At 44.4% G+C, this 17,316-nt stretch overlaps 1 protein-coding gene across 1 annotated transcript in view; it reads right to left on the bottom strand.

Moving 5' to 3' along the window:
- Nr1h4 (nuclear receptor subfamily 1 group H member 4) overlaps nucleotides 1–17,316 on the bottom strand; it is a 44,988-nt gene that overhangs the window by 18,872 nt on the left and 8,800 nt on the right. The window contains exons 3-6 of the mRNA XM_005358194.3: nucleotides 5,947–6,087; nucleotides 3,341–3,474; nucleotides 1,642–1,740; nucleotides 1,213–1,312 (exon numbers count right to left, since the gene is read on the bottom strand). Of these exons, the coding sequence (XP_005358251.1) occupies nucleotides 1,213–1,312; nucleotides 1,642–1,740; nucleotides 3,341–3,474; nucleotides 5,947–6,087 (474 nt within the window). The remainder of the gene's footprint in view (nucleotides 1–1,212; nucleotides 1,313–1,641; nucleotides 1,741–3,340; nucleotides 3,475–5,946; nucleotides 6,088–17,316) is intronic.

Genomic DNA, 17,316 nt, shown 5'->3' with positions numbered 1-17,316 from the left:
TGTGGCTTTGTGAAAGTCAGAGGTCAACATTGAGTGTCTTCTTCAAACACTCTCTCTCCATTTTATTTTTGAGACAGACTCACTGATCTGGTCCCTGTCTTTTCCTCCCCAGTTCTGGGGTTAGAGGAGCACAACACCCACGCCTGGCTCTTTACTTAGGTGCTGGTGACTCAAAATCAGGCTTGTGTCTTTGACCTGTGCAGGTACCTGCGAACATGTGTGTGCAATAAAAAATAAATTTTAAAAAATACTGACTTGTATATAATTCTTCCTGAGGGCTCAGGTTTTCTCAAATCCAATTCCCTTCTGTTCAGGTAGCACTGTGTGTGTGTGTGTGTGTGTGTGTCTGTGTGTCTGTGTGTGTATTTGTATATAATACTTTCACTACCCTTCTTTAAGGGAATAGCCTTAATGGGGTATCAACCACTTCTTATTGAATAAAATTACAACTTTGCAAAGTCTCAAGCCTGAACTATTGATTTGGAAGATTTTTTTTTCTTTTTTTAAGAGCATGATATAATGTATACCAGGCTGGTCTCAAAGTTCATATGCAGCCAAGAATGGCCCTAAACTTCTGTCTTCCCTGCTTCTACCTCCTCCTCCTCCTTCTTTTTTTTTTTTTAAAAAAGATTTATTCATTTATTAGTATACTGTGTTCTGCCTGCATGTTTGCCTGCAGGCCAGAAGAGGGCACCAGATCTCATTACAGATGGTTGTGAGCCACCATGTGGTTGCTGAGAATTGAACTCAGGTCCTCTGGAAGATCAGCCAGTGCTCTTAACTGCTGAGACACCGGGATTTCTAAGCATATACCACCAGGCCTCATTTACACAGCTCCATGGATTAAACTCAGAGCTTTGTGTGTGTTAGCCAAGTATGAGACCAACTGAGCTACACTTCCAGCCCAAGGAAGGATGATTCTAAACGATTCTGAAAACGCATTCTGCCTCTAACTTTTCATGTCTAAAGTAACTGGAAGCATCAAGTCAGATATGATTTTATGGTTGAAGCTCTCAGCATGATAGGGAAACTGTACAGTATAGCAGAGTGGTTGCTATGGAAAATCCCCAGCAAAAGAAACCATGATGATAGACCTGATCACACCAGAACGTTTTAAGAACTGAACAAATATTGTACACGGAGTGATTAATATGATCATGGCACATGTTATACATTTCAAGAACATTCACATTTATTATTTTTAAAAAGTACCTGGAAGCTTTTTTGTGAATTCTACAAGAACCTGTACATGACTGGTAGCCATTTCTGTTAATATGAGAAAATTTTCTTCTGCACTAAATTCTTCTTTTAACTAAATTTTAAGAAAAAAAGTGAATGATTAATAAATAGACAGGGTTAGGACAATATAAAACCATTAAAGGAAAGCAACAGACTCGAATAGTGGAATTTATAGGCCCAGACCAATTTCTCAGATCTTCGGAAATCAAATGCTATTTACAAGATAGATCTGTGGCTTGTTTAATTACTTAAGGGAAATAAAAGTTTGAACATATTACTGGAAATCTCAATACAATCACTTTGAGTAACACATTTATATATAAATCCCACCACCTTAAAGGTACTAAAAGCTCCAGGAAAACGTTAACTTTAAGCAAGTGTATTTTCAAAAAGCATACATACGATTTTATTTGTTATTTCCTGCGGCATCCTCTGTTTGCTATATGAATCCATAATATAATGCAGAAGGTTTTGCTGATCTGGGGTGAGTTCAGTTTTCTCCTACACTGGCAAGAAAATGGAAGGTGTTAGGGAGGGTGGCTAAAGACACATTCCAATACATACACTTATCTGAAAGGAACTGATAGCAAGGGATTTTTCAAAGCCGTAATTGCTATGGGCTTTCATGGAGTCGAAAGTCAGTTTCCCTGGGTCCTGGCACACGCAGCTACATATTTCCCTAAAGTTGTCTCAACTTTGCTGGTTTTCCCTATTTAGAAAAGATGAGCAATAAAATACCCTCTTCGTGTGTCTCATGGGAATAAACAGGGTGAATATGGAGGCTCTTGAGCCCCGTCATATGTGAAGGTCAGCAGAAGTTCAAGGTTAGACCATCGCTTGAAAAGGTTTCCTGGGTGTTAAATGGAGACTCCACCTACACACACTCGTCTATATCCAAGGGTGGCAAACTGTGGCCTGTGGACCAATTCCATCTTTGCGAATAGAAAGCTTTCCTGGAACGTGGCCATGCTCCTTTGCGGATATATTGTCTGAGCTGCTTTTGAATTAAAATGGCAGTTATGTAGCGGTCGTAAAGAACACATGGCCAAAACCTAACCGCCTACATGTCTAGCATGTTATAGACAACAGTCTGCTGATGCTACAGTCATGAGTCTGCTCATCCCAGACCCTAAACAGCTCTCTCTGTCTCCACTGTCTCTGGAGAAATAGGAACCACAGTGTCCATGTTTTGCTTTCTTACACCAAAGCATCGCTGATGAGCACTTTGGCAGGATGGTCCTTTCTCATAAGATTACTTTTCCTGATATCAGTGCAAACCATGAGTTTAACAACCTAGCAGGATGAGGCGACCCTCTCCCAACGCGTCCAGGCAGAAGTGCAGCTTGCACGTCACGGCTTATTGGTTTTTCAGCTAGGCACATGAGAACCGTTCCTGACACTAGGTGATTTCTCATGGTGTGTGTGTCTAACCAGGCCAGTTGTCCCCTCACTTTGTCCTTAGTTATCCAATGGATGTCTTAAGAGATTTTTTTTTTGATTCTATAAAAAGGGTTTCTCTGTTGAGACACATGTGTGGGATCCTGCCTTACCCTTTGATGAGGAGCAATCCACAGCCTCTGCTAAGTTCAGGCTTCCCCAATTGGAGCTTTCCTTCTCAAGGGCAAGGGCAGGGTGGGGAGTGGGGGTATGGCTAACAAAACTCAGGGAGAACACAGGCCAGGTAGGGCAAGCTTTTCATCCCACAATTCTAGAGGCAAATCCCAGCCCTTGGGAGACAGAGGCAGATGGCTCTCTGTGAGCCTGAGGCCAACCTGGTCAAATTAATGTGTTCTGAGACAGCCATCCACAGTGAGATCCTGTCTCCAAAAAACAAAACAACAACAACAAAAAACCCTAAAGTGGAAAACTCCATCCTGAAGACTAAATTGTTCTCACTGGCAGCCATTAGGTAGTAGTGGCCAAGGGAGAAGAACCTTAGGCACTGCTATTATTTAAAATCTCATGCCTCTCCCTCTTGATTCAAAAGAAAAGGAGAACTCCATTTCAGTGCACAATGAGATGGAAGCTTGGCTGTTGCTAAGGCCTCGGGTTCCCGGAAGCACAATCCCGGCTGGTTTTGGGAGCGCCATCACTCTGTTACCCTGCATGACTTGGTGGTGGAGGTCACTTGTCGCGAGTCGTGCCCTTCGCCGTCCTCGCTCACGGTCTTCTCTGCGTGCTGCTTCACGTTCTTCCTTAGTCGTTTAGACTTACACTGAATTTCAGTTAACAAACCTGAAAGAAAGGGGGAAAAAAGCATAGACAATCCTGTTGGGTGTGTGGTCCTGATGCAGCTCCTACGTGGTCAGCTCAGGTAACGAGTCAGGATTAATTAATTAATTAATTAATTAATTCTAGCTTATCTGGCCTTTAAAAGGAGAAGGCCAGCAGAGAGATGGCTTCATGGTTGAGAGGACTTGTTGCACTTCCAGAGGACCGGAGGAGCTGGTTTCCAGCTCCCACATCACATGTGTGTCAGGTGCCTCCCGTTCACCTGTGAGTGATTCCAGTTCCAGGGGCCCTACGCCCTCATCTGGCCTCCTCGGGTGTCCTACGTACATGGCATTGCATGCACACAAATGCTTATGCGTAAATTAAAAAGGAAAATAGATCTTAAGTAAAAACAAAAGGTTAATTTTTAAGATTTGATTTTGAGTGAGGCATTCGCCAGCTGGGAGTCTTTGTCTTCATTTATAAAATACAAATATTGCTGCAGAATTTTCCTTAAGTGTGATTAGATTTTTTTTAAAAAACTGGGTTTTATATAAATAATATGTAATACTAAAGGATTATACCACGCACAAGATGTTCAGTTAATGGCATGGTAAATGACCCACTCCCTGGTTTGATCTAGGCAAGCATAGAAGCTGGCTTCAAAACTCACAATTACTATTATTTTCACCTGTATCAATGCTGTTCAATAAAAAGTACATTAGGTTTCACATTAAACTGGTTGAATAAATTAAATGTGAACGTCTCCCGGGGAAAAAAAAATTAAATCCTATTAATCCGTACAAGTTATTTAAAAATACAAAGGTTACAGTACTTAATGTAAGAATGTGATTGCTTGGTCCCTGTGTTGAAGACGAAGCCCCTAGGGTGCTCCTGGGAGACATTGGAACCCTTGGCGGAGGCAGGGGGCTCATAGAGGATCTGTGGATCATTAGTGTGTGTCCTCAGATGGGACTGTGGGACCCCAGCTTCTTCCTCCTTCCTTTTTTTTTCCTTCCAGGTCATGAGGTGAGTTTTGCTCTGTCATCAGCTCCTGCCCTTTGCCCCACAGTGCCTCTTCCAGAAATTTCAACAGTCATGGAAAGCAGTGCTGGAACTTCTAAAAGCCTGAACCACAAGAAATGTTTTCTCTTCATAATTCTCCTGGGCATTTTTAAATAACAATAGAAACACAACCAACACAAAGTGTCTGATTTTTTTTCATGACCTTGTAATGTCATTGATTATACTTGGAGCTTTAACAGGCGATACTGAAATACCTTCCGTCTTTATTGGACTTCTTTGTTCTCTCAATGACAATGCAGCACGGCTCATGGAAGGTCACTGTGCAGAAACTCGTGCAACAGCTACGTCTCTGACAGGACGATTCTTGTGCTTGTGAAGAAAACTGTGGACTTTTGTGGTGAGGGTCTCTTGCAAAATGAGCTCAGACGGGACAAGCTCATATTTAAGTAATGAGCAACACAAAGCATCCTGTGTCAAAGTATTTCCATCGCGAGATTGGATTGCAGCCGTCACCCCCGTTAGGGTTCTTCTTTCATGGATGCTAAGATGGGATCGTGGTCGGCCTGTATTAAACTTTCATCCACCCAGGGATGGCTGATTTATTTACACAGACCGATTTTCCCCCGTCCTGCACACATTGTTTCTCTGGGTACATCCCCATCGCCCATACAGCTTGGGAACAATAGGGCTGGAGTCACCTTCCAAGGGCTTTCATTTCACATGGCCTTCCCTTCCTGAATGTTGTCATCCCCTTGGCGACATTTGTTTGCCTGTTTGTTTTGAGGAAGAACAAGGCAGTATCTCTAAATCTGAGTGGGCTGTCGGATGAAAAATTAATGATGTTTTACTAACAGGCATTCCAATTTCTGATGAAGATGGTGATTCCTCATAAAGCCTGTGTTTAATACACTGTCCCCTTATCAGACTGAAGGACAAAATTATATTAAAACTCAGGGTAGTTAATTTCCTGTGGAAACCTATACAAACTGGCTCACAGCCGCCCTAAGAGGAGACGAATTCTTAATAAAATGACTTAGCTTAAAACCCTATTTAGATAGTTCAGAGGCAGTTATCGTCCCACAACTATGAATTTTTATGGTAATTAAGCAATAAATAAGAGGTGCATTAAAACCAAATTTAGAGGACCCTTCCAGAATGCCATTCGTTCTGTAAGTTCATTGCACCAAGTTATTCCCATAGTATGTTAATCACATATCACTCTGTGTATAAATTCCTTACGACAAAGGAAAACAGAAACCAAACCAAGCCCCAGGTATATTTCTTCCAGAGAAATAGGATGCTCTTTACGTGGAAGTTTAAACAATTCAGAGGGTCATTGCCCCTGTCGGGAACTGAGAAGGCTTGGCAGATCCCTTCTCTAACATGGGATAATCTGAGTTACCGGGCCTCTGCCTCCTTAAGAGGTTTGGGTGGAATTGAATTGCTTGGAGTGGGTACCTGTATACATACATTCAGCCAACATCCCCATCTCCCTGCACTTCCTCAGTCGGCACTCCTGGCACTTCCGCCTCATGTACATGTCCATCACACAGTTGCCCCCGTTTTTACACTTGTACACAGCGTTTTTGGTGATGCTTCTCCTGAAGAAACCTGCGCGAGAAACAGTGGAACGTGTAAGAACACCCTGCACAAGTTTTCGAGAAATACGTCTGGATTCAGATACGTCAGGACATTTTCTGGGGATGACCCAGATGAGCCTTGAGCAAAGGATGAGGCTTTGTCTTGTGCTGTTGTTGAAAGAGAACTATTTTAAATGTACCCCTTTAAATAATGGCAAGTGGGAATTAGGGCCTCTCTTAGGGGGAAAAAACAGTTTTTTTAATATATTGCTTTCATTTATCTTTATTGGGGGACAATTACATTCCAGTAAGCATGAGGTGCTGGCACTCCACAGGTAAACAATCCATCCCTGCCCTCCCAGAGTTTAAAGGTCGACCAAAAGCAAACGCACGCAAATCCTGAAACAAGCCAAGACTAAGGGTTGTGTGGCTACTGACTGGATGCTGTGCGAGAGAGAGCAAGAGCCGGAAATGGTTGAAGTACAAGTGACAGGCTAGAGATTTGGCTCTGTGGTCAAGAGCTTGATGCTCCTGCAGAGGACCAGGGTCGGGCTCTCCAAACCCACACTTTGGTTTACAACCAGCCATAAGCCCAGTTCCAGGTTTCTGACTTCTTCTTTTGACTTCTGTGAACACCAGACGGTCAGGAGGTTACACATGGCCAGGTGCAGACAAAACGCTCTTTCCACATAGAAAATGAAATAAATAATCCTTCTTCGGAACTTGGAAAGTGAGCAATAAGCAAAAGGCCCGAAAATAGGTTACTGTTTTCCAGGCGTTTTAGGAAGAAAGCTGTAGTCAAGGTTTTAGCTGTTTGGCACTTAATATGATAGCCTAGCTGAACCATGAAAGTGCCAGGCTTGATTTAAAAGGTGGTACTCCCCAGAGGAGACACAGGATAACTGCAGTCAGCTCAAGTAAGATGCCTACAGCCCGACAGGGATGCAACTTCCTTCCCTCTTCATGTCCCACATCTACTTGCTCTCTTCCAACTGGTCAACCGTGACTCCATTAAGTCCAGATCTGCGGTGGTGGCGAGCAGGGGCACAGTGTATTTGGGAAGCAAGAGAAGTAACAGAGAAACTCATTCTTGCTCGCCACAGCAGCTTACACACTTACCCGCCACGTCAGTTTCTGAGGTTTCCACGACGTGGTAAACCATAATAACAAAAAGATACTAACAGAAAATTCCAGGAAGAAGCCCCTTGTAATATCTGTAATTGGACACCTTTCTGAGCGGAGTGATGACATCTTGCACAATCTCACCCAGGATGTGAGTCATCTCTTTAGCTAGCAAAGCCATGTTGTACAGATTACCCACCCTGTGGCACTAAGGGATTTCACTTGTGCAACCGTTATCACTGCATATCATCCTATTTTATCAAGGACTATTACTGATAATATCTTCCTTGCCTAATTCATGTACGGCTATGTATATGGTTCACACAAAGCCCCCCCTGGGTATCTTGGAATTTAGCCACGGTGGATGAGGGGCACTGCCGTGTCATAAACTGACACTCCTCAGGGGTTGGGTTATGAAATGACCCTTCCCACACTGGGGCACTTTTAGTCACACTTCCTTGACGAGAGCAAGGCTGCTCCAGTTCCAGCTCACAGCTGTATCTAGGGATTTGGTAGTTTACTCCAGTTCACGTTAGTGTTAGCTGTCCTTTGACACCATCTAGAATCCAGTTTTTAAAAAGTCTCAGCTGAGTAAAATTGTCTTTATTAGGTTGGTCTGTGGGCAAGGCTATGAAGGGATCTTAAGTGTTAATTGCTATAGGAGGGCCCAGCCCACTGTGGGTGGTACCATTCCCTGAACAGAGAGATGATCTTGGGCTGTATAAGGCCAAACATGCGCCTAAGCAAGCCAGGGAGTGAGTGAGCAAGCGGTGCTACTCCAGCAAGCTTGGTTTCTACCGCACTTTCCTGGCTGTAAATAAGTTCTCTGCTGAAGGCAGCCGCAGGGAACAGTACGCAGGCGAATCCTGAGCGCCTGCCTCCACTTCACTCATTTATGGACTGCGGCCTAGAAGCACAAGATGAAGTAAACCCTCTCTCACCCTAACTGGCTTTGGTCAGAATGTTTCACCGCAGAAAGAAAACAGTGCAACTGTATATCTGTCTTCTTTACACTGAGGTTGTCGGCATGGACTTACATTAACCTCACCATGAGTTACTCTTGTCCAAGATACAAGTTGTTATTTTAATGGATGTCGGAACAATAGCAAACATTTATTATTTACACTCTCTTGTTCTGACCATTTTACCAGCAGTTAGTTACTTAATCATAATATCGATTTTATGATGAAAATAGTAGTCTCCCCCTATGTTATAAATGAAAGAAAATGATACCAGGAAATTACATACCTTGGCCATGATTTTATGCACTCAGAAGACTCAAAGCCAGGAAATCATTCTCTATAGCCCATACTCTCAATTGCTCAGCTGTCATGGCCTCCCCTGGGGCACAGGGGACAGAACAGCTCAACAGTAAGCAGTAACAGAAAGCTGCATTCTCTTACTTCCCAGGTATTAAGATGAATAAGACATCCTTGTCTTCAGAACTCTCAGCGTGGGGATATGAAGAAGCACATTCAGGGACTAATACAAGATTGAGTGACAGGTAGCTGAATAGGTTAATACATCATTGAAATACGCAAGGAAAAAAGTACTGGACCATAGAACAAAGTTCTGGGTCATTCCAAGTTCTTGTAAAGGCTCCACTATACTTTAGAGAGACAGGAACAATCACACTGTAGATGTGGAAAATTGCATATTTCTTATGAAAACATATCCAGCTATCATTCAAAAATCCTTATGATAAATTAGCTATAGCGTAAGGATTTCCCAAGGCCTAAGAATTAAAAATGTTGAGCTGAGGTGACCCTAATCCCAAGTGGGGAAATCAGAGAAGGCTTTATGCAAACTTTGAATGCAGGCTTATAGAATAGTTTTGAAACATGAACCATTGAGGGAGGGGAGACCTCTTGAGAACCAACCAGGCAGAGTGGTTACAGAAGCTCTGAGGAGAAGAAGATAATCCATCCTGGTAGCAGTGTAGTCTGGGAATATTAGTGAGGGGTGGCTAAGGGGTTAAAGGGGGAAGACAAATACTAAAGTCCTTAAAAGTCACAAAGGGATCTTTGCTGTGTAGAAAAACAGGGGTCCTTGGCAGTAGAAGGTGTGGCCTAACTGCGTGTGGAGAAAATCCTTGACAAAAGAACAAGATGAAGGAAGGCGGAACTAGACTGGCGACCAGACCGTTACCTTACCTGAGAGGTTAGAGACGCCTCGGCTAGACTGGGAGAGAGACTTAAAGAGAGAAATGGAGACAACAGGCTAGCCTCGGGTAAACAAGTAAATAAGAAACCAGAGGCAGCACCAAAAGATAGCTATGTCAAGGCTGGCTTAGCCTTGGCTCATCTGTCAGCTGCTTTGAATTGCAGCAGGAAAGATCTTAATACTTCCCTAAGTGTTAAGTCCCACCAAATAAATTCTTTTTTCATCCAGCAACTGATGGAAATAAAATATTTTTTTTTTAAAAAAGGAACACTTTTATGCTTCCGAATGGCATTGATATGGGGAGTAGAAATACCAAAGTGCACATCTTTAGTGAGCTAAAGAAAATGAACATTTTCCTTCCAATGCCAAACCATGAGCTCAGTGAACACCTTAGCCCGCATGACTCAATCTTCCCACGAGTCCCTTTAACGCGGCCATAGATCCTGATAGACAGCTCAATAGCTAAGAGGAAGGAACGCCTTATTCCAAGAAGAATCAAAGGAGGGGTGCATAGACCAATCCTCCAGGTTTTCCTTCTTTTCACCTCCCTTTATTAACTGGAAAGGAAATCATTATCATCTCAATAGCTGAATTAATTAGCTTTCACTCTGGGAAAGCAACACAATATTATCACTGCATCATTTGAATGTGGGCACATATACTGGATTTATACTTATGCAAATCTACCCACACACGCGCTATGCCTCTCTCTTGCTCTTTCTTGTGCATATTCAACAATGCTTATATCAGAAAAGTCATTTGGAAATGAATGGAAAGGAAATTCACCGAGGAACAGAGCCTTCCTGACAATAGAAGACGAGCCCTGGCAAGGACTGGCATTGCCAACTTGGGGGTAGGGAATCCCTGGCTTGTAGAACAGTTTGGGGGTGGTGTTTTCACAGATCATGCAGTTCTAACAAATATTAGCCACTGTGTTTGTCCTTTATATAGATAGAATCCAGCTTCAGTGCTAGTCCCAAGTCATACACGTGTATACGCCCACATGCATGTCACATTGGACATTGGTGATTGGCATGGGTATCTACTGGTAGTATGAAATCCATTATCTATCATTTGCTGTTTGACCTGTTTAAGGATCTCTGTGCCTTTAAAACGAGCATAGAACTCAGAATTCTTTATAGAGGACATAGCTTACACAGAGATAGCTTTACATACGCTTGTTTTGCTCTGAATATTGCTCCAAAACACATATGGTATTCATTCAATCCTTAAGCCAATGAGTAGTACTATTATAATTGTCATTCCACGGGAGAGGAACTTGAGTTTCACAGAGGCTAACTTGCTCAGAGTATCAGGTAATAAATAAATAAATTGTAAATAAATAACTTGTAATAAATAAATTGTAGAGCTTGGATTTGAACCCTGGAGGCTCAGCTCAGACTCCGCTTTCAACCACTACCTTCACGGGTGTTCAAATAGAATAAGGAGTTCGTATCCCAAAAAGTTTTCTCAAGACATCAATTTCCCCAAATCTCACACCGCATGGAAAAACCCAGCCCGTAACAAAGATCTGTTACCTTCCCCAAGCTGGATCCATAAAGACTTCCTAGCAGACATTTTATTAATGTTGAAATGAACCAAAATGCTCAGTCATCTGTGTATGTTTCGTTCTTGCTCCTACTGACTTTCTTGTTTTCTTGCCATCCCAAGAAGACAGTGGTCATTTTATGATCGCTGACTTGGGCAAGTCTCCCTCTCACTGAAAGGGTAACTCTGGATCATCCAAAAATGTCAAAGATGGGTGAATATTTCTAGAGTCAGGAGAAGCTGAAGCAACTTAGCCAGGAAGAGTTTGGAGAGCTCCCTGCAAGCTTTGGGAGGGAATGGATCTCACGGGTTCTGGGAATGACAGCCAGCACCCATGACGAGTCCCCAGAGAGGAGGCAGACCTCAGTGGGGGCTGAGGCTGCAGCTCAGCAGCTGTGTACACAAAGCCTCCTAGAAGTTACATGAGGTCAGTCTGTGAAGAGGTGACTGCTCAAAGACTGTCTGTGAAAACACATCACGATTGGAGGTGTGCGGCAAGAGCAAAACTTGTGTGCACGCACGTGGGAGGGGGATTAACGGCGTTGAAATACTTTTTCTGTGTCAAGATCTAAAACGTGGGGATCCAAGCTTTGCTTTCAGGGAGCTAAGAAAGACGTCCTTTGTCTTTCCCTCCATGTTGAACAGAGGGAAGATGGTCCAACTATCCAAATAAGAAACGAAACAGAGCAAAACTAAAGCCCTAAAAACTAGAAAAGTGTGAGGTCATCGGTGGTAGCCTCCAAAGAGGGGCAGAGGCCATTTCATGACAATTCTCCCTTTCCTTCGGGTTTGGCTTCAGAATCACGCGGACTCCCTTCAGAGGCAGGTTTATTAAGCTGCGTGGAGCCTGAAAGGATAGAGAGTTTTTAATTCGGCTGACATCCTGGTCCCTCCTGCAAGCCTGCCACCTGCTGAGGACACAAAGTCAGGCGTCCTGCTGTGACTGACCAAGGCTCTGCGCCTCCTTAAAAGCCATTTAGATGCCCAGGTAGACACACTCTGGGAGCCCAGCCCGACCTCAGCACCCCTCAGTGGTCTGAGCTCTCATAAGCTAATTTCCTCCAGGGGTGTCATCTGGGGATGCTTGTGGCAGTGGCCCACAAAGTAATTTGCTCTTACAGGGAATTTAACCCTTTCCCTCTGAACCATTGCTTACACGCTTTGTTGGTTTAGTCTTGTATGTGTACAGTAACTGCTCTCATTTAGCAGGTTGTGTTTGGGGAAGTTTCTCTTAATCACTATTATTTGTGCATTGTTTATAGACTTAGGCATTTTCCACGTTTAAGGATGTATCACCTATACGTTCATCTGAAATATCCGTTTTTGTCCACTTAAAATTATCCTTTTGCCATTTTTTAAATGTGGTTTTTCAGATCCTACTTGTTGGTGGGTAGCAGTTTTGAATCTCTGTTGTTTGCCTTTTTTGTTATTGTTTCTGTTGTGCGCATCCGTTAGATACATTGTCTCCCACTCCTGCTTTGCAATGGCAGCTGCAAGAACAGGACTTTTGTCTTGCTTTGTTTTCCTCCCGACAGCATCTCCTGGAGGTCAGAAGTGTGAAGGGCAAGTAGGGTAAGGCTTCCTGACATTTTACGAATAAAGAATGTAATGAATTTAATGAATTGGCTAATTAAGCGCCAGGAAGACAGTTTTGGAGGCAGAGGGTGATGCCAGTTGGGGAATGGAGAAGAGCAAAGCAGAAACTGATAGAATAAGACAAATTCATTAAGAAAATGTAACAGCAGCTCACGCCTCCAGAACCTTTAGGCATGCCGGGTAGAGAGCCAGATGTCCTCAAGGCAGTGCCTGCAGTGTTTTCAATGCAGCAGTGCAAAAGCAATGGTAAGAGCAGCGAGCATGCACTAAATATCTATCCTTGGTAGCGCGTGTTAATTGCCTCACATAGAATGGTGATCTCAGTACATTTGAGCGCAACCACATGAGTGGTTCTCAACCTGTGGGTCGTGACCCCTTTGGGGTCACATGTCAGACGCGTATATTCACAAACAGTAGCAAAACTACAGTTATGAAGTAGCAGCGAAATCATTTTATGGTTGCAGCATTAGGAAGGTTGAGAGCCCCTGCACTGTATGACTAGCAGAGCTACTTCATGGCCATCTGTAAATACCCAGCAAAGAAACTGTGCCAGAGGTCGAGCGAGTTAGCCGGCAAGCCCCACAACTGTGCCTACACGCTGTGATCACCTGATGTGTGTTATCTGCTTACCCATCTGTCTGTCATCATTGCCACCCTTATCTCCACTATCATCTTGCCTTTCTCCTAGTCAGCATTATTTCCTCTTTGTAAGTGAGGAGGCTGAATCCCAGAGACACGCACTAACTCAGCACTAACCCAGCGCAACTAGAAAAGGAATCCCTGGAGCGGTTTGCCTTCTGAGTCCTGACTCACCTATGATGTCAAGATTCGCCTCTCAAAGGCTCCCGACGCAGTGAAATCCTTAGACACCCACTTCATCAAGCTCTGTGACTGATGTGGGGTTCCCCTGTATGCTGTGATTATCATTGGTTAATAAAGGAACTGCTTTGGGACTGACTATAGCAGAGCTGTAGGGGGACAGAGCTAGGAGGGGAAAACTAAACAGAATGCTGGGAGAAAGAAGGGTGGAGTCAGAGAGACAATGTGGAGCCACTGGAGACAGACTGGTTGGAACTTTAGCTGATAAGCCACAGCCATGTGGCGATACACAGATTAATAGAAATGGGTTAAATTAATATGTAAGAGTTAGCCAATAAGAAGCCTGAGCTAATGGGCCAAGCAGTGTTTTAAATAATATAGTTTCTGTGTGGTTATTTTGGTTCTGGGCAGACAGGATGAATAGGCGGCCTCCTCCTACATGTGGCAATTTAGACTTCCAGTTTATTAGAGCCCTAACTAAATATCACAAACCAGACTGTTCTTGATCTCAACTGCAGTCTCAACCATGCGATCTCAGTGTATGAGTATCAGGGCTACTTGCCCGTCAAAACGGTCTGCAAACAAAGACTCCATTGGAAACAGTCTAAATCCACTTCATGCGATAATCGTCTCAATATTTTTGGAAGCTTTCCTAAACTTCAGAACTAAGCATAATGCTGGTACATGATCTTATATAAAAACATACTCCAAGGAGCAAAGGGGTCACCCATTAACCCAAACGGTGCCATCCCAGAGCGCTACCATCCTCTCTGCGGTATGTATAGACTGTGACAGAGGTCAATGTCACAGGCACTGACTTACTAGGGAACACAGCTGTTCAAAATTTCCCGCCAGAGGCAGATGGGCTTTGGGTGGCCAACGTTTGAGATTTAAATCAAAATTCATTCAGACGTGACTATTTCATAAACGGCACTGACGACTCCTGGAGGAAGAACGGTCTAGATTTAATCTCAGGCCAAGCAAATGCCAGTCAATACCTGTCTACACAGCACTTGTGTTCAGTGATTACTTAAAAAAAAACCAAACCACAGAAAGCTGCATTTTCTCTCACCGTTGCTGTATCTATCTATGACAAATGAGACATTAGAATATTTCTTATGGAACTAGAGACAGAAGTCAACAACAGTAGGAATTCTGCTACGATCTCCAGTTTGTTTCTAAGTTTTGATTTTTTTTTTTATCTTGGCAGGTGTGTGTGTGTGTGCGCGCGCACGCGCGTGTACGGGCATGCATGTGTGCATGCATGCGTGCATGCATGCATGTGTATTATGTTTTCAGTGTCATAGGCTCTGCAGCCTGTAAGGCAATCCCAAAACAAGAGAGAAAGCAAAAGCTTTATATACAGTAACCTTTTTAACTCTGACAAAACGCCACAGATGACAGCTTCACTTTCCCAGAGTTGGGACACATAGAAAATAGGCGCTAGGTAGAATGTGATTTGGCTAGCTTGACATCCGCTGCATCCTCCTTCCAGGCTACCATAGGAAAGAAAGATGCTCACTCCCTTGCAAAGCCCTCCCAGAAAGAAGCCTTTAGAAGACAGTGAAGAAGAGGAGGGAGCTGCCCCTGGCTCCTGATGTTTCTACTGTCAAGCAGGGTCAGGGAATTCTGAAATGGCCACCGCTGAGTTTCCAGGTGAGCGCACTGACAAAGAGGACGCATGCGTACAAGACATCAATGCGTACAAGACATCTTCAGCAGACACTCAGCATGGCTCTGGAGCCGTGAATTTCGGCAAAGGGACCCTCCCGCACTCTAGATGGCAGCTAAGTGGCACATTTCTGTGGCAAACAGTCATTGTGGCACGTGGCCCACTCCCCATTTTCTACTCTGTGACCGATGGCACTGCAGGTCAAGAAGGCCAGTATTGCAGCACAGCTCTGAGCAAACACCTCGAGGTTAGCATAGAACCTGCTGGGCTCTTCGGACTGTCCCTGTCCTTGTCCCACTCTGCTTGAAATACCAGTTTCTGTTTTGTTTCCCTGAGTTCTGGCGGTTGCCTTCGCTAACTTGATCATTTATGGAAAGCCTTGATCTCTGAGGCATGTTGACTGACTCTAAAGCCCACAGTCTTTTTGAAGAATGCTATAGGGTGAAATCAGCTTTGTATGTTGGGATGCTACCAAGAGCTGCAGGTTGTGGGGGCAGCGCTGGATGAGCTATCAGACCTTCCCAGAACAGGTCTTTGCTGGACTCTATTCCATCCTATTCAGGGTTCATTTCCTTGCAGCTCTTTGCCCTTCCCTGATCACTGAGCTAGGGCAGGTCTCCCTCGTTTTCTTATGAGAACACATAAGACCACAAAGCAGACTGTTATTGACTTTTCAGTCACTAAAGGCTGAACTCCCAGCTCCCAAACACTATATGACACCTAGGATAGTGTACTGTGACCAACAGCATTCACGGTGGCCGTTCAAGAGAGGAAATTAAGGCGTACTGGTACCTTGAGAGTCCATGAACTCTGTTCCTCCCATGTTCCCAGTTCCAGATCGAATCTAGAGGTAGACTGAAAGTTCACAGAAACCCAGTGTCATGTGGGATCCTGCAGCAGAGACATTCCTGCATGCTTAGGGTCCCCTGTGCCCAGCTTAGCATGGTACAGCTGGATATTGCGACACAGCCCTGCAGCAACAGCAGAAACCCAGTGTCATGTGGGATCCTGCAGCAGAGACATTCCTGCATGCTTATGCTGGATATTGTGACACAGCCCTGCAGCAATAGCAGAAACCCACCCCAGCCAAAAAAAAAAAAAATGCACAGATAGGGGCCAGAGATGGAGGAGGAATGCGCTCAGCACCCCAGGACGTTGCTGTACGGTACCCCATCTTCTCACTGGTGACCAGAGAGTGGCCAGACCGTCACCCCAGCAGAATAGCTCTAGAATACTGAGGATCAACCCCACCACAAAAACACCCAGTCACACCCCACAGCACTCCGCTAAACCTGTTACCTGACCACAACTCAGAGGATGTTTAGCAGGAGTAGGGGAATGATTCTGAACCAAATGAAATGACAATCAGAGCCTAATGTTGAATTAAATCCAGTCAGACCAAAGAGGCCCCATTTATTGCCCACAGGTTGGGTGCTGAGCGCTCTCCCCATACTGGCACTTGGTCCTGGTTACCGGCCCTGACTTTCGGTTGAGCATGGGAGCCAGCAGCCTACAGAATACAACTTGTCTTCACTCCGCTGTCATAAGCAAAGTTCAGTAGAGCAAGTCCATGGCTTACTCTCTACAGGTCTGCATGCATGGTGTGTCTGCAGAATGCAACAGTTGTGACATAGACTTCCACAGGGAAGACCTAAAACATCTGTCGTCTGGTCCTTTGTGGATGGGCCCAGTGGCTCCATCTTCTGCCCATTGCATGTTTGTCATTTGCTGGCACCAGGGGGACAAAGTATCAAACCAAAACGAGTAGAAGAAAACTCTGCCTTACTCTGCTCTCCGAAATGTATCTAAATCCAAATTCTTCTTAACAATCTCAAAGGACCAGGCTCCCTCTGCCCACTTCCTTCTCTGGCTGTGCCTTGCTAGCTGCGGTCTTTTGCTTTCCTGGAGTCCCGTGCTTTCCTGGAGGCTGGCTGCCTCTGCCCTCTCCTGAGTGTCTTTTAGGTGCATGCTCTCAGGGACTTGCCTTGGTCCTCTAGTCTCTCCCGGTAGGCACCCTGCCATGCCCCAGAACTCTTAGGACCTTTTTTTTATGAGGTGAACTGTCCCAGGTTTGTGTCTTTTGATGTTTGATCCGTGGGCTGAGGCAATATTGATAACCTCAATGTCTAAAGAAAGCATCTCGCTGAACATAGCAGACAATGAGGACTACTGAGAACTCAAGATCAATGGCAATGGCTTTGTGGGAGCCTAGGCAGTTTGGATGGTCACCTTACTAGACCTGGATGGAGGTGGGTGGTCCTTGGATTTCCCACAGGGCAGGGAACCCTGATTGCTCTTTGGGCTGACGAGGGAGGGGGACTTAATTGGGGGAGGGGGAGG

This window comes from Microtus ochrogaster, chromosome 24, assembly GCF_000317375.1.
Source record: "Microtus ochrogaster isolate Prairie Vole_2 chromosome 24, MicOch1.0, whole genome shotgun sequence".
In the NCBI taxonomy this organism is placed as follows: Eukaryota; Metazoa; Chordata; class Mammalia; order Rodentia; family Cricetidae; genus Microtus; species Microtus ochrogaster.
This window is presented reverse-complemented; position numbering and strand designations above follow the sequence as displayed.